Here is a 23,816-nt window from a genome sequence, read left to right as displayed (position 1 = left end):
TGGCCAGATTTATCAAAAACTGGCAAATGGTTTCCCATTATGTTGCGAGAAGAACTGTGTTAGCTCTAACATCGATTGATGCATTGACTGGTTCCATGGCATCAGATCAGTGTCAATGGTTATAAACACATAGATAGATTTTCTCCAGGAGGATCTGTCCCTGACTAGGTCTTTCAACTCTTCCAATGATGTCCCCATCGCCATTTTAACTGTCCATCCACCTTACTGCTGATCTTCCTCTTCTTCTCCTTCCTTCCACCTTTCCCAGCATAAACGCCTTCTCCAGAGAATTAGGGCTTTGCATCATGTGTCCAAAGTAGGATAATTTGAGCCTGGTCATTGGTGCCTTGAGTGAAAACTCTGGGTTGATTTGTTTGATGATCCATCGGTTTGTTTCCTTGGCTGTCCATGGTCTTTTCAGGAGTCTTCTCCAACACCAGAAACATCAATACTCTTCCTATCCTGCTTCTTCAAAGTCCAAAGCTCTAACACAGCCTCTACCCAATTAAAGCAGTAAAGAAAACTCTTCCAAGCTTAGTTCTTGAGCGAAACAATGGAAAATTGTGACTCCACCCTCACGTGAATCAGAGCCCTGCCCACGCCTCACTTGGTTTTTAAATTTATTTTATTTATTTATATATCAGGTTTGTCACCGCCCATCTCGTTGAAACGACTCTGGGCGGTTTACAAAATGGTGAAAATCAATTAAAATTACAATATACAATGATCTTAATAAATAGAAAATAAATAGATCCAAGAATAGATATAAAATTGGCAGTCACTCAAGGGCCAGCCACCCTCAGGATTGATTAAAACTCTTATTGTCCCATGTGAGTTGGTCTTTAGTCCTTTCCGGAAACCCGGGAGAGTAGGGGCCTGCCGCATCTCTGGGGGGAGAGTATTCCAGAGGACGGGGGCAATGGCAGAGAAGGCTCTCCTCCTGGGCCCCACCAGCTGACATTCTCTTGCTGGCGGGGTCCGTAACATGCCCTCTCTGCCTGACCGGGTGGGACAGGTTAATGTGATGGGGGTGAGACGGTCCCTCAGGTAGCCTGGACCCGTGCCATGTAGGGCTTTAAAGGTGATAACCAACACCTTGAATTGGATCCGGAAGCAAACTGGAACCCAATGCAGCTCCCACAGTAAAGGTGTTACATGTGCCATTCTTGGGGCGCCCAAGATTGTCCGCACAGCTGCATTTTAAATTTTTCCCAATTTAAAAACCGTTAGCTGTAAAATATTTGTTTGCAGGACTGGAGTGTTCCATATATTCACCCTCTGCCTGTGGAACTTTTTATTAGATCTTTCGAGAGTCCCCACAATTAACAAGGCTTGCGTTGACCAGTCAATTGAGGCTGAAAAAATAGACTGGATGGCAGTCTGAAGCCTCTCTTTGCTGCTACCTAGTGGATCCTGGGAGTTTTGCAAGCCAGAACTCATAACCTGAGAGCTGTGCTTTTAAAAAATCCTATTTTGGGCGACGCTAATTGAATTGGAGCTCATCTCACCTGAAGAAGAGGATTATTTCTAGACCCTTTTCCAGATTCTAGATCCAGAAAATAGAGGTGGGTCTTGAAAATACAGGTGTTACCTTTCAGGAGCATCCTCTGTGTGTATGTGTGTGTGTGTGTGTGTGTGTCAAAAAAACCCTGTTTTATATGCCCCGTACCCTCCAAGGCTTGTGAATCCTGGAAAAGTGCTCTCTTTCAAACCAAATTTTTGTCCACCTTCTTCCAACCTCTGACCTTTCTATTTTCTTTAAAAAAACAGCTAAAATAATGCATTGGTAAAACCATCTGAATGTTGCTCCCCAGCTGAGTAAATATTACTTTAGGAAGGAGGAAATGTCGTCCATGCTTCATTTCTTCACAAACACCCAAGATGTAAACACAACATAAATTTCCCTTCTGGAAAAGTAATATTTACTTTCCTCTCTGGTCCCGAAAGCATATATTACCAGACTGGGCTTCAACAGGCTAGAACCCTATTTCAATTAAGCAATGTTCTGCCAACGGAGTTGGAAAAAGATACAGGCTCTGGATGGGCTCTAGCCTATTTTATAAGCCCTAAATTTGATCTATGTCTGGTTTGTTCCTTAGGCCGTAGACACTGTCTGAGTTCACATATTAAATGGCTATAATATATGGACTGGATTAGGGAACAAATATCAATTGACCAGATGCTGCCAAGACGTGTCCTGGAGTGCATCTGAATGGAGGCTGACTCAGGCTCCGGTTCTACTAGAAAGCCAGACAGGCTGGTTGTTGTGGTTCTTGTTGTTCTTGTGGTTGCTGCTGCTGCTGCTTTAGTCTGGATGGCACTGGAGAAAGGGGCTGACTTGCTACTCAGGAAAATGTCTTGTGGTGCCGTGGATGTCTGTAAAAATCTGACGGGGAACTAGATTCTGTTGGCCAACGAATGTTGTGGGTCCTAATCTCGGACGCGCAGCCATTAGGGATTGGCTTCTTGCTCAGGGTGCACCGTGAGCCCCGGCGGCTGGATTCATTCGGTCACCGAGCGCAAGAGCGGCTCTGCGGTACCCGCAGAAGCACCGCATGGCCGGCCGGCCCTTGGCCTGCTGCCCTCCGGTAGGGAGGAGAGGCGCCTTCGGGAGGGTCCGCGGCAGAACCTTTCTTGGAGGTTAAGCTTGTTTCCGGTCGCTCCGTCCCCTTGCACCAACACACCGTGAGCTCTTTCCCCCCGCCACGGTCTAAGTTTAGACCTCGGGCAACAAGTAGGAAAAATTAGAATAGCACTAATTCTGTAGCAGCCACTCTATGTCTTATGGAAGAAAGGGGGGAGGAGAGGAAAGAAGGAAGAAAGAGTGAGAGAAAGAAAGGGAGGAAGGAAGGAGACAGAGAGAGAAGGAGAAAGAAAAAGAGAAAGGGAGGGAGGGAGGGAGGGAGGGAGGAAGGAAGGAAGGAAGGAAGGAAGGAAGGAAGGAAGGAAGGGAAGGAGGAAGAAAGGAGAGTGAGAGAAAGGAAGGAAGGAAGGAAGGAATGAAGGAAGGAAGGAAGGAAGGAAGGAAGGAAGGAAGGAAGGAAGGAAGGAGAAGGAGAGAAAGAGAAAGAGAAAGAGAAAGAGAAAGAGAAAGAGAAAGAGAAAGAGGAAGAGAAAGAGGAAGAGAAAGAGAAAGAGAAAGAAAGGGAGGGAGGGAGGGAGGAAGGAAGGAAGGAGAAGGAGAGAAAGAGAAAGAGAAAGAAAGGGAGGGAGGGAGGAAGGAAGGAAGGAAGGAAGGAGAGTGAGAGAAAGAAAGGGAGGAAGGAAAGCAGGAAGGAGAGAGAAAGAGAAAGAAAAAGAAGAAAGTGGGAGGAAGGAAGGAAGGAAAGGAGGAAGAAAGGAGAATGAGAGAAAGAAAGGGAGGAAGGAAAGAAGGAAGGAGAGAGAGAGAAAGAGAAAGAAAAAGAAATAGAAAAAGAAAAAATAAAGGGAGGGAGGGAGGAAGGAAGGAAGGAAGGAGGGAGGGAGGGAGAGAGAGAAAGAAAGAAAGAAAGAAAGAAAGAAAGAAATAAAGAAAGGAGACTGAGAGAAAGAAAGGGAGCAAGGAAGGAGAGAGAGAGAGAGAGAGAGAGAGAGAGAAAGAGAAAGAAAAAGAGAAAGGGAGGGAGGGGAGAGGGGAGAATAGAGGGAAGGGAAGGGAAGCGAAGGGAGGGAAGGGAGAAAGAGTTTAGCAATGGCAACTGTGCGGGATGTAAATTCTCTGTCTCAGAAAAGCTCCCTCTCTAGTCCTCCCGAACTAGGACATCTCTCCCAGTGGGAACCTGAGAGGAACTGACCGACGCACCTGGCCAAGCTGCCCACAGCCAGAGGTGGCTTTTGCGGTTTCTGCAACATGATGGGGCAAAGGAAACAGCCACTCTCTCTTCCCGGCCCCCAGCGCTGCTTCCAGCCAAGGGTCCTCAGAAGTTTGCGTGATCATATCGGCACCTCCGGGCAGAGGGGGCTGTGGGGGCCCGGTGTCCCCCGCCGTGACCTCACCATGCAAATGGCATAATTGAGGCTAATTGCACAATGACGTCATGCTCTGCGTGACATCATCGTGGCTTTGACCAGATGCCTCTGCTTCTAGCAGTGGAATTAATTGACACAATGGCAGTTATTATAACCAAGCTTGTTGCTTCCGGAATGATTCTTGGAAAGTCCGATTTCTCTCCAGATGGTGCGTTTCTTAAACCGCAATTTAAGATGGGGATGGGCGAATTTTTGGTGATGAAGGGGACGCACTTTTGCAGAAAAAAATGTTTTGGCCTCTGTAAAAAGCTCTCGGCGGATGAAATCATGATGTGACTGGAGCAGAAGGAACTAACACAGTGGGTCCCTTTGAGGGAGGGCAGTGAAGGACAAAATGGGGGCTTTAACCTTTCCAGAACACCCAAATTCTGCCCAAAGAGACCAACATTTTAACGCCTTTCACTCCAAGGACATCCGGGGGCCCCATAACGGAGGCTGGGGGAATCCCAGGGCCGTGAAAGCAAATCTTAGTGTATGAAATAGAGATATTCCCCCAGAAAATAAAATTTGGTTCTGTAAAATGTATGAAGTTCATGAAAAGCTTCCAGTAACAGACTAATTGTGTACTAGAGCAGTGTTGCTCAATCTCAGCAACTTTAAGATGCGTGGACTTCAACTCCCAGAATTCCCTAGCCAGCAAGGCTGGCTGGGGAATTCTGGGAGTTGAAGTCCACCCATCTTAAAGTTCCAAGGTTGAGAAACACTGAACTAGAGAGAAGACCCTTCTATGTTCCCTTGTGAATCCAGAGTTGGAGACCCACCTGGGTTTTTATCTAGCTTGGGGTTCAGAGGGTCTCCCTGTTTTCTACTGTTCCAGCTGCAAATGACTCACAATGGCAATAATGGGGTTTTCTGTCCCTTGCCTTCCGCCGAAGACAGCGCAAGCCGAAAATAATTATGCTAAGAGGAAGTGCCAGTGGTACTCTCTGCCTTTTGCTTTCAATGCTTTTAACAGGACTCTTTTTTTAAAAGCAGGAACGAAGAGCCAGGTTAATATTTCATTAGGTGGATTCACTTTAAAAATCCTGCCAGATTGCCTTTTCTTTATATGACAGGAAACGTAACCAAGGGGGTTGCTCTAAAGCAGCGGGTCTCAAACTTGGCAACTTGAAAAGGCAACTTGAAAACTTGGCAACTTGAAAACTTCAACTCCCAGAATTCCCCAGACTTCAACTCCCAGAATTCCCTGGACTTCAACTCCCAGAATTCCCCAGCCAGCGAGTTGCCAAGTTTGAGAAACACTGCTAAACATAGATCGGATGTACCCGCGTATGTACATCAATCCATTTGTTGTGTTTGGTCCAAGCAGCCCTTGGATTGATTTTGGTCTTGTGTACACAGCAGAGGCATAATTATTGTGCTGTTGTGATGTCCGCCTTTTTGGGTGCCTATTGGGATGTTGCGCAATCATAGGAACGGGGCAAAGCGGGCAGTGCTGTGAGACTAGGCTGAAGCTGCCATAACCTAAAGAGGAAGTTGGGCCTGAGCACATGGAAGCCCTCACCCCAATCCCATCAACTTGTACTTTTGGGGATAAAAGGGGTCCCAAAGCCCTCCCACTCTGAGTCGTCTGAGTCGTCTTGGTCATCTGAGTCATCCAGACTTGGCGGCTTCCGTCCCTCTAGCTAGTGCCTGGCAGCCTAGCTGGGAAGGACGTGGGTAAGTGTGTGTGTGTGTAGGAGGAAGAGCAAATGTACCTTGCAACCAGTAAAGTTTTGCTGTTACTTTAAATTCACTGGGTCTCCGTGTATTACAAAGAACCTCTCGTGCCCCAGTGTTTGGTTGGAAGTGATTTGTACGTATCCCCAATTATTTCCCGGCTGTTGACCAGGGCTGTGTGTCTGTCTGCTCCAGCCGCACCTATCTGGAAAACCCAGGTAGAGAGCAAGGGGGGCTGACAAGATCCGCGTGCCTCAACAGGCTGTGAGTGTGTGAGTGAGTGACCATAAGCCGAACCTGGGAGCAGCGTGTGTAACAGTGCAGTGATCTGATGTGGCTTTCATCGTTCTGACCAAAGCGTCATATCCTGCAGACACTTCTGGCCTATGTGGATTTGTGAAGAAGCCTTGGGTGGGCCCCCTGCCCGCCTTTTGTTCACAAGCCAGCCTCCATCTCAGGCGTTTCTTTTCCAGACTTTGCCAACTCATGAACAGTTTTCCCCCCCGAGTTCCTCACCTCTTTCTTGGTGGGACACCTACTGCTTTCCAGATTTCCACGACAGAAGAGAGATCACCGCCGTGCCATTTGCGGGGGGAAAACGTGGGGATCTGTTTGTGCTTACTTGCCGGTTTCCCTGTCCTTGTCAGTTTCAATCACTGCCATTAAGGGATGGTTGCCCCGCTCCAGTCAGTTTCAATGCTCCTCCTCTAGAAGACCTAGCCAGTTGCACAATCTGCCTCCTCTTTGGGGCTGTCTCTCCCCATATGTTTCTTTATTTCTCATTATTTGCACATGGCAGAGGCCTGTGTGGGGTGTGGGAGGAGGAGCAGGTGAGCCAGCTTAGAGAAGCCAGGCTGAGTCCTGAAAGCAGATCCTCCTCAGCCGTGCTGTGTCCTGAGTGGTGGAGGAGCAACCGCAAAGCCAGTGGAGCAACCCAGCCATCTTGCCTACCACGACTGGCACCTTCAGCAACCAGAACAGGACCATCCAGCAGAGACACAGGATAAGCGCAGGACAAGACCCGCAACTGCGATGGCAGTGGTCACCCCAGGATTGTTTTATGCCGAGAAGGAGGGCCACAGGACAACTCTAGTGGCAGAGAAAAATCTTACAACTCGGTCTGGGACGGAAGAGCATCCAAAGAGCTGCGCTTGGATCAGACCATGGATTTCTGGGTCTCTCTGTGCCCAGCCTGGTGCATTTGAGAAGCTTAGAAACATCAACAGGAGAAGCAAAGTCCTCTTCCCTGACCAGCGATGGGCAACCTGGTCCCCAGAGAGGTTGTGGACCGTCTTCAGTTAGGACCTCCTTCCTAGCTGTCAGCCCCACGAGGTGGACAGGCCAGAAAATCCGCTCCCCAGGAAGACTAGAACTCTACTGAGATTGGCCGTAATAATAAAAATCTTTCAAGTCTGATTCTGCTGTCCCTCCCCTCCGTGTTATACCCCAGTGAGCCAGGAAAAGGCTGACTGTCAGCTCTTCACGATAGTCCAGACGAGAAATGAATACCATGAATACCATGAGTACTAACACTGTGAGTACTAATACTAGGAGTATGAGGTCTGTCTTTATTGTAAGGTTACATTAACAGACTCTTGCAAGTCTGAAAGAACCTCTCTCCCCCCTCGCCTTTACAGCCTGAGAAACTAGGGAGGGTCCCTTCTGAGATGCTTCCCATGTCCCATTACTGCCGTGGGCTCAGCTGCCTCTTCTCTGGCCATTGCCTAGTCTGCGGCTCTTCCTCCTCCAGTCTCTCAAGGACATTCCCACAGATTGTTAGCCAGTCTAAGTTTCTTCTTAATACTATCTCTGCTCCCAGAACTTTCTAGCAAGGGACTGGAGGAGTCCCAATTATCTGCAGAAGGCTCTGCCCCCTACCAATTGGTATTTGGGGCACCCAGCCTTGGGATCTGCAGCCGTACACCTCCACACTGGCCAACAGCCATTGATGACCTGATCCTTCACAAACACGCCAGTCTCCCCCGGGGACGTTCACAGAATGGGTCAGGAAAGTCAAGATGGTGGCCATGACCTCATCACCAGTGCTCTTCCCCTTTGCATGTGTTCAGCATGCACAAAGGGATGGGGCTTCATTTGTGCTGTGGACACATCTACTATCTTGATTTTCTTGAAATCTGCCCCCCGCCCCCCACAAACACCTCTGGCTCCCTTTCAAACGATGGCCCTCACAATATTTGGGGATAGGAAATTCCAGCTGAGCGGTGCCCTGCACAGAATGTCTTCCTTTGACTAATCCTCTGTCTCTCCCCTCATCGTTTTTATTGCTTTTTTGTCCTTGCACTTTTTTCCAGCTCTGTCATATACCATTTGAGGTGTAGAGACCCAAACCACATGGAGCATTTCAAGTGTTGTTTCAGCAAAGATTTATTTGAGGACATGCCTGTATTGGCCTTTCCTTTCCTTTCCTTTCCTTTCCTTTCCTTTCCTTTCCTTTCCTTTCCTTTCCTTTCCTTTCCTTTCCTTTCCTTCCCTTCCCTTCCCTTCCCTACCCTTTCCTTTCCTTTCCTTCCCTTCCCTTCCCTTCCCTTCCCTTCCCTCCCTCCCTCTCACCTGCCTGCCTGCCTGCCTGCCTGCCTGCCTCCCTTCCTTCCTTCCCTCCTCCCTCCCTCCTGCTTGCTTGCTTGGTTTCTCTCTCTCTCTCTCTCTCTCCCTTCCTTCCTTCCTTCCTTCCTTCCTTCCTTCCTTCCTTCCTTCCTTCCTTCCTTCCTTCCAATTTAAATTATTTTAAATAAATAATTTAATGATCTTAATTCCCTTCCTAATGATTTCTAGCATGACATTTGCTTTTTTAAAAAAGAGCAGCTGCGCACTGGTGGGAAATCGCTCCAAGACCCCTTTCCAGATCAATCACTGCTAACTCGGTTCCCACTGTATGGCTCCCCCTGTCCAAAAAATACGTTGCTTTTTTACTTCCAATTAAGTCTGCCAGGGGATTAGCAGTTTGGGGCTGTGTGATGGGTGTGCTGGCTGCTTTGGAAGACGGTGAAACAGAAGGTTAAAATATAGATTAAGTGTAGCTGCCAATGAGAAACGGCGGTGATCTCCTTGGGTGGATTTGCAGACTTTTCCCAAGGCTCCTAGCCTGATGCTTTGGTTAAACTCTAACGTACAGTATGTGATAATTAAGAAAAGCCCTTTCAGTTTTTTAAAAAAAACATTTGGGAACCTTAACGGAATTGTGCACATAGCAGGGAAGGCTTGTAGCCTATAGCAAGAAAGGAGAAAATAAAGAATCAACAACAGCTACTTTAGGAGGCTTTTGCTGGTATAAAATCATAGAGGATTCCTTGAGGTCATCTAGCCCAACCCGCTACTTGAGAAGCACCACCATCTTTTTAGGACAATGGCTTGCAAAATGGCTTGTGTTTGGAAGGTGGGATTACATTCCCCCCCATCCTTTCAGCTTGCAGGGGCTATAGGCAGCAAGCCCCTTATGATGCTATTATTGTTATTAACATTATTTGCATTATTTGTGTTCTGTCTTTTTTCAGAAAGTTTGAAGCAGCTTTTCATTGGGTGATAGGTGTTTTTCTTTTAATATGAAACTTTATCATAACCATATGGTCCCTTTGCATTCTTTAACCTGCTTTCCAAAAATAGTATGGATTCAAGATAGCGAAGTACTGAAACAAAGTGAGAGGAAGTAAAACATTAAAAAAGGAGGAACTTTTGACAGCTCCTTTTCCCCTTCCTAAACACTCATCGCTACTGAAGTATTTGTCCTTTCTTGAAATATTAAAGATTGTTGCTTACGTTTATCTTAATGGTTTCGTCTGATATTTTTAAATTAACCTCTTAAAGGCTTTTGTTCTTGAAAAGCATATTCCAAATGCCTAGGCCTGTCTGGCTGTGTGATATATCCTATGTATCCTTGAAGGTAGTTAAACTTCTATGCATATAACCAAATAAATCCAGCTATGCAGCCCTCCCTCCTGTTAATTTTATCCAACCTAATGGCCAAGTCCATTGAAGGAGCTTCACTGCATCCCGCATGCCACCCCTGTGAAGTAGGCCAGTCACTTTCTCCCCGCCCAATTTCATCCAGTACATGGTCAGGCTGGGCTTGAACATGGTTCCCCGCAGACCTAGACCCACACTGCAGCTTTGAACTCCCCTTGGCTATTCCAACGTGGGAACGGTGTTAAATTGTCAGCATGGATCTTCTGGAATCTGGGTGGGGTTCTTCCCTAAAAGAGAGGCTGGGAGCGGATGGGAGGGATAAGCCCCCTATTTCAAAGCCTGACCTGATCTCTTCATAGAAGCAGCCGATGCAGCGGCTGAACGGGATCTTGGAGATCATACAGTCCACCCCTACCCTGATCAGGAATCCCGTCCTACAGCCTCCCTGGCAGATGGCCGTCCAGTTTCTCCGATCAAGCCCCTCCGGTGAAAGGTGGCCCACCGTTTCCCAAGGTTGCCTCTTTCATTCTGGCCGCTGCTAGCAGGAAACGTCTCCTGCTCGCAGAAACGCAGTACAAAGAGAGTTGAAGGGGGGTCCATAAACAGTAGCAAAGAGAGCGGGCGTTCGTTAATTCCACCTCTATAATTAGCAGGGCCGCAACAGGGGTGCAAGCAAGCACATTGACTCCTGCCACTGTCTCCCCCCCCTTCAGGTGCAAAAGCCTATGTAAATAGCTATTTAAAGGATGTTACTTCTCAAAAGTGCATCTATCCATAAATTAGTTTATACAAGAAGATGTGATCCCTCCGGTGATTCATCGCCTCTCGTTTTGCAAAGGGCAATAAAGCAGAGCATTTTATGCCAAGGTTGCGCAATCATTTGGGGGCCAAGGAAGGGGGTAGGCCCAGGACAGAAACAACATTGATTTAAATTTAAATTAAATTTCACATCAGTTAATTAAAGGCAGGGGGTGTTTAGACAACCAAGCCAATAAACACCTAGTAGCTACATTATTAAGTTTAGCTAGTACAATGTTTGCTTTTTGGTGGCTTAGTGCGGACTGTGGGTTGCGTGGTTTATTTATGGTTTAGTGTTGCGTCTTTTCTACTGATGCAACAAAAGACTCCAGAGAGCTAGAATCAGAAATAGCTTTCTCAGCTTCTCACCTTGCCAAACTTTGGGGACAAAGCTAACTCCCGTATTTTGAAGACCTACAACAAATGGCCAAGCTAATCAAGGAAGAATCCATGATTGTAGGCTCAATAACCCTTGAGTGGAGTGTGCATATCCAGAAAATGGATTAATTCAGTAGCTCATTAAGTCCCAATCAATACAATACAAGTAGCAAATTTGCTTCTGGTCATTTTTTTTCCCTTTTTTTGTGCCTTTGAGACAGTGTTGACTCTGGGTGACTCCCTGGGCAAGTCCTTGCAACTTTCTTGGCAACATTTTCAGAAGCAGTTTGCCCTCGTCTTCTTCTTCCTGGGGCTGAGAGAGAGGGACCGGCCCAACATCACCCAGTTGGCAGGGCTAGAACTCATGGCTCCCCCATGGCTGCAGCAAACTGGCTCCCGCTTGTCATATGACATGCATTCTCATAAGAGGTCAGCAGGTGGCAGCACAAAGCTGGCTTGGCTAGTCTTGAAAAAATGCTAAGCAGCATCAGCTTCCATTAGAGCTTGGATGGGAGACCACTAGCAAATCCTAACTTCTCCAGGCTACGGATGGTTCCAAGTTTGATTCAAAGGAGCCTTTAGCTTTACTTCTGCTGATAGTTGGTGACATCAAGAGAGCCTCGGAGGTCTTCTGGTCTGCCTCCCCTACCCCCATTTTATTTTCTGGAAGGCTGCAGGGGAGAGCTGAGCGGGGCGAAAATCAAGCAGGCAGTCCTTTGCTTAACAAGGCATGATGGCTGCAGAGGCTGCTGTCAACTTTGAGAGGGCCTGAAGGGCAGGGATTATCTGCACAAAGACGGACAAAGCCTCAGTGCGTAAACGTCAAGCCTCTCCACGGCTTCTCCGTGTCAGCAGAATCCGAGCGATCTGGCTTGGGCCAAGGACAATGGGATGTAGCGCTCCCCTCCCCAAGGGTGGGCGAATAAGGCTCCTGTCAGCTGATGGGGAGAGAAGAGCCACCTAAGTGGAACTAATCAAGAACTCTCCTCTTGAAGAACTAAGAACTTTCAAGCTATACGTGCGGCAAGTCTGACCTCTCCAGGCATTCGTTAGAACTGTACCTTGGAAGTCCTTGTATCGGGGAAGTGGGAAAGATGAACCGGAGAGATGGGGAAACTCAAATGCAGCAAGATTGAAGAACAGGGCGCCTGCACCGGGATGACCAAAAGTCAAAAGAGCAGCCGTGACTGTGCAACTGAAGCCTCACCTCTTTTTAAAGATGGGTCACGACACACATAAAAAATGGGTAGAGCTTTAATTGCACAATTGTAACTGCCGTCTTGACTTTTTCATGGTCCCTGCAGACATCCTTATAATTGCCAGCAGAAAACAAGCCAGCTGGGCAGGTGGGTGGGCCTGTTTTTTGCCTGCAAGCAAGGAACATTGCATACTTTGGTGGCATGGAAGAATGTGCACTGATGTCGCAAGGCAAACCTCACCCCAAAATGCAGTCATGGTCTTTAAAGAAGGAGCATACACAGTGACATGGCTGCAGGGCAGGGCTTGCCATAACAAGTCCTGTTTTTCTGCGGATACCCCCAGCTGGGACAAGTATTCTTCAGTTTGCTCGTAAAAAATCCAGATTTAGGGATAATTATTCAGGGTGGCAAAAATGAAAAGTGATGTGAAGAATCCTAGGCGGATCTGTCTGTCTTGGGTGGATGGCAGCCGCAGGCGCAACGGGGTTCAAAAGTGGCAAGGGTGCTGCTGATAGATGGTCAACCCAATGCAAGTTTAAGTAAGTTTCCAGTGGGTCAAACCGCCCCTAACTTTATCTGTATCCAGATGGAGGTCTGAGCTGTTTGTCATTAACCAGGAAAAGGATCTTATGGCCCTAGGGAAGAGCTGAACGCAGCTTTAAGCTTAGCATGGAGCGGCAGGGAAAAATATAAATGGCAGGCTATGGAAAGGATTGAAATAAAACTGCCACCGTTGCCCGGCCCTTGTGGCTACGATGCGTCCTTATCTGGAATACCGTGCACAGTGTCGGTCCCCACGCTGGATAGAAAGAGCTGGAAAAAGCAGCAAGGACGACAACCAAAATCGGTCCCTCCCTGGTCAGGAAAGGGAGGAACATTTGGGATTCAGAGGATTTAAAAGATTAGTATACAATGGAAATCGGAGGTTTTTCTTTTGGGGCTGATGGACAAACCATCGGAAAAAAGTCATGGAACTTTGTTCCTGTACCTGATAACCGCAGCGAGATTCTTGTGTGCACAAAGAGGGACAGAGTCTGAAATACCCACCACGGAGGAGCGGTGGGTGAAGATGACGGAACTCGCTGAGACGGCCAAACTGGCTTCTTTGATCAGAGAAAAGGCAATATCTACGTTGATTGCTGACTAGAAACCCCTTATGGGCTTTTTGCATGAAACAGAAAAAAAATGAACTTATGATTTATGGTTTTCATGATTAGACAGGATAGATTACAGAAAGAAGAGAGGTATGTTGTAACCACAGAGAGAGATAAATTTATAATTGTACCTATAACTGCTGTAAAGAAAATTGGAAGCAACTTCTTTGTATCTTTTTTCTTTTTTTTCTATTTTTCCTTTACTTTTTTTCCCCTTTCTTGCACTTTTAGATTTTTCTGATTTCTTTCTCTTCTTTCTTTTTCTTTATATTAGTTTGTATTAGTTTTTATTTTCTTTTTAAAAATCTTTAATTTTATATATATCTATATATCTATAAATAAAAGGAAAGGGTGGAACATTTGGGACCTTTTTGCTTAGAAAAAAGCCTTGTTTTTAAAAAATGTAATAACCTTATTACATTTAAAAAAAAACAGAAATATAAGAACTAACAAGAACTAATAATCAAGAAAGTGAAAGAAAGAACGAGCGCATGCTGGCTGGGGAATTCTGGGAGTGGAAGTGCACCCATCTTCAAGCGGCCAAGGTTGAGAAACATTGCAGGAGAGGGCAGCGGAGACTGGCACAAAGCTCTGCCATCATGGGGTCGTGAGAAGCTCTGCCCCCTTGTCAGGGCGCATTCATGTAGTGGGTGAAAGTGCCGGGCTAGCTTGATGGCAGATCATCATTCAATTACTCAATCCATCCATCATCTTCCTCTCTGCGCTACAGCTGAGCAAACAAAGGGGCGGGGCTGGATGGGTGGGGCTTGTGCGAGGAGGGCCGTGACGTCATGCGGCGCCCTAACCTCACGTGCTCTCCGGGAGTCACGTGGCCGCTGGCTTCTGATGGAAGGCGTCGCCTGCCAAGGGTAAGGGTGGCTTTCAGTGGGAGGGCGCGCCGGCTGTGGAGGATGGGAAGCGTAGTGCGGCACATGCGCAGGGGGGAGGCGGTGCTCGGCTTAAACCTCGTGCTTCCCGGGCTTCGGGCACGGGGTCCCTATGGGCTCTTCCGAGGCGGTGGAACTACAACTCCCAGCATGCCTCACCTGAGCTTTGCAATTCGGCGTATTACAGGGTGCCCCCCCCCCAGCTTGCCTGGTTCATTTGATTCATACTCCGGTTGCTTGTCCCCCCCTTTCTCCAAACTGGGGGATTCTGGGGAATTGAAAACTCTGCCCGAATAGCTTTCTTCTTCCTCTGCCTGTTGCAAACCCACGAGCAACCGGTTTCTGCGGGCGTGCAATTCGAAGCGAGTCCTCTTGCGCTTCGTGGGAATGAGGTGCGGTGAGACGGGCGGCTGGGCAACGGCGGGTTTTGGAAAACGCCCTCTGCGGTCCAGAATGCTCCAAACGTAATAAACGCTGCTGCACCGATGCAAAAGGACGGAAGGCGAGATAGCCTTTCCTTGCAGCTGGGCCGTCCGAAGGACGTGGCAGGAAAGCAAAAAGGAAGGGGCAGCAGAAGGAAAACGAGCCCCCGGGTGGGTAGGGGGTCCCAATGCTGCAAGATAGTGGGGCGCCCCCTTGTGATGGAAGCCCTGCGCGTGCAAAGCGACTGGGGCTTTGTTCGCAAAGTTGTGCCCGCTGTCTTGCGGATTCTGACACACACCTTCTGCAGACACCCCTGACTAGCAAGCTCCACCATCATCCTCTACAGTGGTGTTTCTCCACCTTGGCCACGTGAAGATGGGTGGACTTCCACTCCCAGAATTCCCCAGCCAGCCATGCCACCTTGAGTTTTTGGACCCCCCTGCGAGAGAGATGATTGATAGATGATTGATTGATCTAAAACACAACACTTTCAGTAAAGGTTGACCATATTCAATGTAATGGTCTGTATCAGTGTTTCTCAACCTTGGCCACTTGAAGATGGGGGGATTTCAACTCCCAGAATTCCCCAGACAGCATGCTGGCTGGGGAATTCTGGGAGTTGAAGTCCACCCATCTTCAAGTGGCAAGGTGGAGAAACCCTGCCCTACAGAGAATCCTGTGCATGTTTAATCAGACTCCCCATTTCCAATGGACTTAACGTTCCAAAAAGATGTGTTTGGATTCATTTATCTCTTAATGACATGTTTATCCTTTTTGCCTAGAGGCCTGGCCTTTGGTACGGACAGAGCGACCATCCGAAATGCCGAAGGGAGGAAAGGAAAAAACTGTGACCTCTGCCCGTCTGCCCATTAGCAAATACCGAAGGAAATTAGTGGAGGCTATTCGAGGCAACACGTTTGTTGTGGTGACTGGTGAGACGGGAAGTGGAAAAACCACCCAACTTCCCAAATACTTATTTGAAGAAGGTAATGCCATTTACCCACAAGTGTATCCCACTTCCAAGTTGCACGGGTGTTTAGCTTCCTTGGAAAGGGGTCACCAAGAATGGATGGTTTCTTTAAAAAGTTAATTTGCATCGGTGTTTTGCAAACTTGGCCACTTTAAGAGATGTGGACTTCAATTCCCAGAATTCCCCAGCCAGCATGAATTCTGGGAGTTGAAGCCCACTCCTTAAAGTGGCCAAGTTCGAAAAACACTGATTTACATTCATACCCAGATTGAACATTTAAGCCAAGGAGACTGTTATGGTCCATGATGACAGCAGAATAGCGACAAACACCTGAGAATGTCATCATGAAATGACACCATTTCCTACTGCAAGTAGATAAGTGGGGCATTTGCGTGGTGACATCAGACCTACAAGGGAGTCCACAGCTTATGGACCTAGGGGACCAAGACATTTTTTTGCCTTTTTTTCCCCCAATTTCAGTTCTCACTGATTTTCTGCTCTTTACCCCTGCGGTGAAGGCATGTAGAGTTGATCCTGGACATAGGCAAGGAATGAACAAGGTGTTATGTGGATATGTCCTTCTTCTCACCGACTAGTGAGAGAGGCCGGTTGAGAGAGGGAGTGTGTTAGGGAAGGGGGAGTTGGGGTGACTGAGCCCCTGTTGGCGCTGAGAGCAGAGAGCTGAAGTGCCACAGGGGCTCATTCCCCAACCCCATATTCCCCTCACCCTGTATGGTTTGTGGTATGGCAGGTCCCTTAGGTTGGAGGCCAGGAGGGCGGGTGGGTGATTCAGGGCAGGTATTCAGGTGGTGACAGGCATGGGACGTTATGACGGGAGCCAGAGGGCAGGCCGTTCCAGGGGAAGGCGCCCCTGATGTGTTATACTGGTGGCGTGTTCTAGCCCTCGGGGGTCAAGCCCAGACCCTGGTCAGCAGGCTTACAGAGGCCCAGGCTTTCGGCTGCTGCTGCTGAATGCCAGGTCAGTAATAAGGACCCCTTATTCACAACCTTATTGGGGAGGAGCAGGCTGACCTGGCATGCATCACCGAGACCTGGCTGACACCAGAAGGGAGTGCTGCCCTTTCGGAATTGCGTCCAGCCAGGTTTAGGGTTTGTCACCAGCCGACACCCCAGGGCAGGGGAGGGGGTGTGGCGGTGGTCATCCGGGAATCTCTGCGGGCCTTCAGGGTCTCTGCTCCACAAGTGCTGGATGTGAGACCCTGTTCCGGAGGTTGGGCTCGTCGGATCAGTTGGGAGTGTTGCTTCTGTACCAGCCTCCCTGCTGCATAGCAACCCCCCTGCCTCAGCTGCTGGAGGCCATCTCGGGGTTGGCAGTGGAGTTACCCAGGCTTATGGTCTTGGGGGACTTTAATCTGCCATCCCTGGGGTTGGCCTCAGAGGTGGCTCAGGAGCTCATGGGTACCATGGGCCTATCCCAGGTCATCCATGGCCCAACTCGGGACAGTGGCCACACCCCAGTCGTGGTTTTCTTGTCGGAGCAGTGGCAGCGTGATCCAGTGGGGGATTTGGTATTGTCCCCTCTGTCATGGTCAGACCACTCCCTGGTGGCCGTGAGGTTCTCCTACGCTGCCCCCCTCCACAGGGAGGTGGGGCCTATTCGGACGGTCCGCCCCCGGCGACTGATGGACCCGCAGGGGTTCCAAAGGAGCTGGCGGTTGTTCCTGAGGCCTCGCTGCAGGGTCCAGCGGAGGCTCTGGCCGCAGCCTGGGATAAGGAGGCGGCCGGGGCCTTGGACAGGATCGTGCCTGTGCGGCCTCTCTTAGCCCATCATCCCCGGCACTCCCTGTGGTTTACGGAGGAGTTAAGGGAGCTGAAAAGGGCCAAGAGACGTCTTGAGCACCACTGGCGGAAAACTAAAAACGAGTCTGACCGAACACGGGTTAGAGCCACTATTAAGGCCTACCTCGTGGCGGTAAGGGTGGCGAAACGTCAGTATTTCTCTGCTCTTGTTGCATCCTCAGAGTGTCGCCTGGCAGCCCTGTTCAGCGGCGCGGACAGTTCTGAATGCCCCCGGGGGCCCATATAACACCGCTGTTATACGAGCTGCATTGGTTTCCGGTTTGCTTCCGGGCCCAATTCAAGGTGTTGATTATCACCTTTAAAGCCCTTCATGGCACAGGGCCAGGCTATCTGAGGAGCCGTCTCGCCCCCGTTATCAGCCCGCCCCACTCAGTCCGGCAGAAGGGGCATGCTGCAGACCCCACCCGTCAAGGAATTTCGACTGGTGGGATCTAGGAAGAGGGCCTTTTCTGCCGTGGCCCCCACTCTGTGGAGCAACCTACTACCCGAGGTGCGGTGTGCCCCCACTCTCATGGCCTTCAGAAAAGCGTGAAATCCTGCCTATGCCAGAAGGCCTGGGGGCCAGATGGGGGCTCGTGGGGTAATTGATTTTACTCCCGTGTCATCTTGAATGTTTTTAGTTTTTTGTTTTTATCGCTTGACTTTTTAATTAATTAATTTTAATGAATTTATATGGGTATTTATTTTTTAATTGTTTGTGGGTTTTACTTTAATTGTAAGCCGCCGAGAGTAATCCGTTGGGGGAGATGGGCGGCATACACATTTAATAAATAAATAAATATTAAGGGGACTTGCAGAGAGGGTTTCTGAGCCCTAAGGATAAGGGGAAGCATGAGAGAGAAACTCAAAATAGCCCTTGATTTTGTGTAGAATAAGAGGGGATAGAGACCTTGACAAACTGTCAAGACAGATGCCATCCCTTTGAGGTAGGCCAGATCAAGAAACAGGCACATCAGGGATTCCAGGAGGGGTAGAATAACAGAATCTTGAATTTGTGGAAAAGGGCTTGGCTGGCTGAACAGGAGTGGTCTGCACAGCCACACGTTTTTGTTGTAGGCCCCATTGCCTTTGCTTGCAACCCAGCTGCAAGAAGAAGACAAAGCAGTCGCTAATACTGGAGGTTACAATCGCCAGAGTCCTGTCTACAGAAAATAGAGTTAAGTTACTGCTTGCAAGAACATTTGCAGACCAGTGATTCTTGTGCTTCTGTTACAGAAGGGCTGAATACAGACAGATAATGCTAAAGTGCAGGAAACATATAAACAAAGGGGTAGTAGAGGCAGAGGAGGGTTTTTTCCTGTGGCTGTAGTCAGAGTGTAATGCTAAGTGGGAATGACCCTGGGAGACAGGAGGATGAGCCACAGCCAGGGCAACAGTCAGATAAGAGGCAGCTTAGCCCAGAGAAGGAATGGGAGTGTGGCAAACATCTCAGAAGGGACCCTCCCTAGTTTCTTAGGCTGTAAAGGCGAGGGGAGGAAGATGTACTTTCAGACTTGAAAGGTTCTGTTAATGTAACCTTACAATAAAGTAGAATTAATGTATTGTCGAAGGCTTTTGACAATTGGTGTGAAGTAGAATTAGTCCATCTGGTTGTGCTTCCTGTTTGGACTACCTTGCAAAGCTGACATCAATCTTGCAAGTCTCAAAGTACCTCTCTCCCCCCTCACCTTTACAGCCCAAGAAACTAGGGAGGGTCCCTTCTGAGATGTTTGCCTTGACCCCATTCCTTCCCTGGGCTCAGCTGCCTCTTATCCAACCATTGTGTAGACTGTGGCTCCTGTCTCCCAAGGCCATCCCCACATACCATTACAGAGGTGAATAAATACCGATGTTTTTCAAAGGGCTATCTTTGCTCATTGTTTCTCTTCTTTTGTGAAACTTGATGTTTTTTGCTTGCTATTCATAGGGTTTGCTAGACATGGGACAATTGGTGTGACACAGCCACGGCGCATGGCTGCCATATCTGTGGCTGAAAGAGTGGCAGAAGAACTAGGCTGCCCATTGGGAGGCATTGTGGGATACCAGATTCGCTTTGAGGAATGCATCTCAGAGGTATGAACTGGAATCCAGCTTATTCTTGGGATTTATTGTTATTTATGTGAGATTTGTATGCTGTTTTTTAGTTAGAGACTTCTGGCTTATGTGGAATAACATGATAGTGCCTGTTTTTAGGCTTATAGTCAAAAAAAGTCATGATACAGCACACAAGGAAAAAAGAATGGGGAAGGAGGAGGGAAAAAAAATCCTTGAGCCTCATAAGTGGATATTTAAACAAGTTCCTTTTAATATTTAGTAAAAATATATTTTGTTTAAATATAAATCATAATATTTAAATATTTTAATTATATGCAATTAAATATTTATGATCATGATGATGATGAAATTATACTATGATTATTTTTTTTTAATCATTAACTAAAAAGCACTGTCTTTTTGGTGGAGAACTCCTTTTAGGCAGCTTAGAAAGCTTAACAACAGGAAAGATAAAATGTCAGGAAGAGCAGAACAAATCCAACACCGAAGGGGTGGTTTTTTTTCAATGGATTAATTGAATTAATTAATTGTTTCAAACCTTCCCATGCAAAAGCCTATTTAAAAGTAGTTGGTGGGAACCCCGGATGGATTTATTGGGAAGGAGCTCCCACAAGAATGGGAAAAAGTCACGGGTTGTAGGAGATGGTATGTTTTAAACGCAGCAGCCTTTCCACCTTGAATTTGAGATGCCGAGATCAGCACGATGATGAACCTAGGGCTTTGTTGTTGTTTAGTCGTTAAGTCGTGTCCGACTCTTCGTGACCCCATGAACCATATTGCGCCAGGCCTTCCTGTCCTTCACTGCCTCCCTGAGTTTGGTCAGTTTCATGTTCATTGCTTCAGTGATGCTATCTAACCATCTCATCCTCTGCCGTCCTCTTCTCCTTTTGCCTTCAATCTTTCCCAGCATCAGGGTCTTCTCCAAAGAGATCTCTCTTCGCATTAGGTGGCCAAAATATCTGAGCTTGAGCTTCATTATCGATCCTTCCAATGAGCAATCAGGGTTGATTTCCTTTAAGATTGACTGGTTTGACCTCCTAGCAGTCCAGGGGACTCTTAAGGGTCTTCTCCAGCACCACAGTTCAAAGGCATCAATTCTTCGGCGCTCGGCCTTTTTTATGGTCCAGCTCTCACAGCCATACATTACTACTGGAAAAACCATAGCTTTGACTATGCGGATCTTTGTCGGCAAGGTGACGTCTCTGCTTTTTAATATGCTATCTAGGCTTGCCATAGCTTTCCTCCCAAGGAGCAAGCGTCTTTTAATTTCATGGCTGCAGTCTCCGTCTGCGGTGATCTTGGAGCCCAAATAAATGAAGTCTGTTACTGCTTCCATTTCTACCCCTTCTATTTGCCAGGAATTGATGGGTCCAGATGCCATGATCTTAGTTTTTTTAATGTTGAGTTTCAAGCCAGCTTTTGCACTCTCCTCTTTCACCCTCATCAAGAGGCTCTTTAGTTCTTCTTCACTTTCTGCCATTAGGGTGGTATCGTCCGCATATCTGAGGTTGTTGATGATTCTCCCTGCAATCTTAATTCCGGCTTGTGATTCTTCCAGCCTGGCATTTCTCATGATGTACTCTGCATATAGGTTAAATAAGCAGGGTGACAGTATACAGCCTTGTCGTACACCTTTCCCTATTTTGAACCAATCGGTTGTTCCATGACCGGTTCTAACTGTTGCTTCTTGGCCCGCATACAGATTTCTCAGGAGACAGGTAAGGTGGTCTGGTATTCCCATCTCTTTAAGAATTTGCCACAGTTTGTTGTGATCCACACAATCAAAGGCTTTTGCATAGTCAATGAAGCAGAAGTAGATATTTTTCTGGAACTCTCGTGCTTTCTCCATGATCCAGCGAATGTTGGCGATTTGATCTCTAGTTCCTCTGCCTCTTCGAAACCCAGCTTGTACATCCGGTAGTTCTCGGTTCATATATTGCTGAAGCCTAGCTTGTAGGATTTTGAGCATAACCTTGCTAGCATGTGAAATGAGTGCAATTGTGCGATAGTTTGAGCATTCTTTGGCGTTGCCCTTCTTTGGAATTGGAACGTAAACTGACCTTTTCCAATCCCGTGGCCACTGTTGCGTTTTCCAAACTTGCTGGCATATTGAGTGCAGCACTTTAACACCATCATCTTTTAGTATTTTAAATAACTCAGCTGGAATCCTGTCATCTCCACTAGCTTTGTTGTTAGCAATGCTTCCTAAGGCCCACTTGACTTCACTCTCTAGGATGTCTGGCTCAAGGTCAGTGATCACACCAGCGTGGACATCAGGGACATTAAGATCTTTCTTGTATAGTTCTTCTGTGTATTCTTGCCACCTCTTCTTAATCTCTTCTGCTTCTGTTAGGTCCCTGCCTTTTTGTCCTTTATCATGCCCATCTTTGCACTAAATGTTCCTTTCATATCTCCAATTTTCTTGAAGAGATCTCTAGTCTTCCCCATTCTATTGTTTTCCTCAATTTCTTTGCATTGTTCATTTAAGAAGGCCTTCTTATCTCTCCTGGCTATTCTCTGGAAATCTGCATTCAGTTGCTTATATCTTTCCCTTTCACCCTTGCTTTTCGCATTCCTTCTTTCCACAGCTATTTGTAAAGCCTCATCAGACAGCCATTTTGCTTTCTTGCATTTCTTTTTCTTTGGGATGGTTTTAGTTGCTGCCTCCTGTACAATGTTACGGACCTCCATCCATAGTTCTTCAGGCACTCTGTCTACCAAATCTAATCCTCTAAATCTATTCATCACCTTCACTGTGTACTCACAAGGAATATGATCTAAGTCATACCTGAGTGGTCTAGTGGTTTTCCCTACATTCTTCAATTTAAGCCTAAATTTTGCAGTAAGCAGCTCATGATCTGAGCCACAGTCAGCTCCTGGTCTTGTTTTGCTGTCTGTATAGAGCTTCTCCATCTTTGGCTGCAAAGTATATAATCAATCTGGTTTCGGTATTGACCATCTGGTGATGTCCATGTGTAGAGTCGTCTCTTGTGTTGTTGGAAAAGAGTGTTTGCTATGACTAGCTTGTTCTCTTGACAGAACTCTATTAGCCTTTGCCCTGCTTCATTTTGTACTCCAAGGCCAAACTTGCCTGTTATTCCGATTACTCCTTGACTTCCTACTTTAGCATTCCAATCCCCTATGATGAAAAGGACATCTTTTTGGTGCTAGTTCTAGAAGGTGTTGTAGGTCTTCATAGAAGCGGTCAACTTCAGCTTCTTCAGCATCAGTGGTTGGGGCATAGACTTGGATGACTGTGATATTGAATGGTTTGCCTTGGATACGCACTGAGATCATTCTGTCGTTTTTGAGGTTGTACCCCATTACTGCCTTTCCCACTCTCTTATTCACTATGAGTGCAACTCCATTTCTTCTAAGGGTTTCTTGCCCACAGTAGTAGATATAATGGTCACCCGAATTAAATTCACCCATTCCCGTCCATTTCAGTTCGCTGATTCCCAAGATGTCGACGTTCAATCTTGTCATCTCATGTTTGACCACATCCAGCTTGCCTTGGTTCATAGATCTTACATTCCAGGTACCTATACAATATTGTTCTTTACAGCATCGGACCTTCTTTTCGCTTCCAGATACATCCACAGCTGAACGTCCTTTCGGCTTTGGCCCAGCCGCTTCACTCTTTCTGGAGCTACTTGGAATTGCCCTCCGCTCTTCCCCAGTAGCATATTGGACACCTTCCGACCTGAGGGGCTCATCTTCCGGCGTCATATCTTTTAGCCTTTTAACATTGTCCATGGGGTGTTCTTGGCAAGGATACTGGAGTGGGCTGCCATTTCCTTCTCCAGTGGACCACATTTTGTCAGAACTCTCTGTCATGACCTGTCCGTCTTGGGTGGCCCTGCACGGTGTAGCTCATGGCTTCACTGAGTTACGCAAGCCCCTTCGCCACGACAAGGCAGTGATCCATGAAGGGGGAACCTAGGGCAGACAAGCCCAAATTATGTCCACCACTTCCCCAAATGAAATAAAAACTACATGTGGGTGATATCTCCCCAGACTGCCAGATCTTGTAGGATTTAAGTGTTCCCTGGACACGACGGCATAGAGGAGACTCACTTATCTGAATATATTTTATTGGCAGATGGGCAGTGCAGAAATCCGGAATTCACTTTGTCGCATATCCAGTTACAAGGTCTACAGCCAGTGGTGGAAACACCAGTCTCTGCCTGTGATAATACTGTGCTGGGGGACAGGATTCCCTCTGTCAGTTCACCTTTAATGAAATTATTCTTTTTTTAAAGAAATTAAGAATAGCTGTGCTGGATGAGGCCAAGGTCCATCTTACTCCAGTGTTTTGTATCTCCCAAAATAGGCCATCCTGTTGCTGGGGGGGGGGGGGGGCTGGAGGGGGGGCTTGCAAGCAGGGATGGCAGCTGAAGTTGTAATCCTATTCCCTTTTTTATGTGTGCCAACTTTGGGTGTGCCGTCACCACCTCCATCTTGACTTTTTTGACTGGTGGCTCCCCTGCGGCTGGCATTTGGAGCTAAGCTGCCCGCAGCCCAGACATAATGGTAAATCTTCGAAGCTGATCTCCCTCGA

At 47.5% G+C, this 23,816-nt stretch overlaps 1 protein-coding gene across 2 annotated transcripts in view; it reads left to right on the top strand.

Moving 5' to 3' along the window:
- The first annotated feature begins 13,938 nt into the window (after nucleotides 1-13,938).
- The window catches only part of DHX40 (DEAH-box helicase 40), a 33,556-nt gene continuing 23,678 nt past the window's right edge, over nucleotides 13,939-23,816 (top strand). Inside the window, exons 1-3 of one of the 2 annotated variants that reach the window (XM_088152302.1) lie at nucleotides 13,939-13,989; nucleotides 15,213-15,416; nucleotides 19,128-19,273. In XM_088152302.1, the coding sequence (XP_088008428.1) occupies nucleotides 15,251-15,416; nucleotides 19,128-19,273 (312 nt within the window). In that variant the 5' untranslated portion in view covers nucleotides 13,939-13,989; nucleotides 15,213-15,250. Of the gene's footprint in view, nucleotides 13,990-14,215; nucleotides 14,400-15,212; nucleotides 15,417-19,127; nucleotides 19,274-23,816 lie in introns of those variants that run through there. The other variant, XM_088152303.1, reaches the window with a different exon arrangement.

The sequence above is a fragment of the Python bivittatus genome, unplaced genomic scaffold (genome assembly GCF_059951505.1).
Source record: "Python bivittatus isolate LINGU-HERP-01145 unplaced genomic scaffold, Pbiv_v1 ctg000690_np1212, whole genome shotgun sequence".
Taxonomy (NCBI): domain Eukaryota; kingdom Metazoa; phylum Chordata; class Lepidosauria; order Squamata; family Pythonidae; genus Python; species Python bivittatus.
Note: the sequence above shows the minus strand (reverse complement) of the source record. Positions and strands in the feature narration are given on the sequence as shown.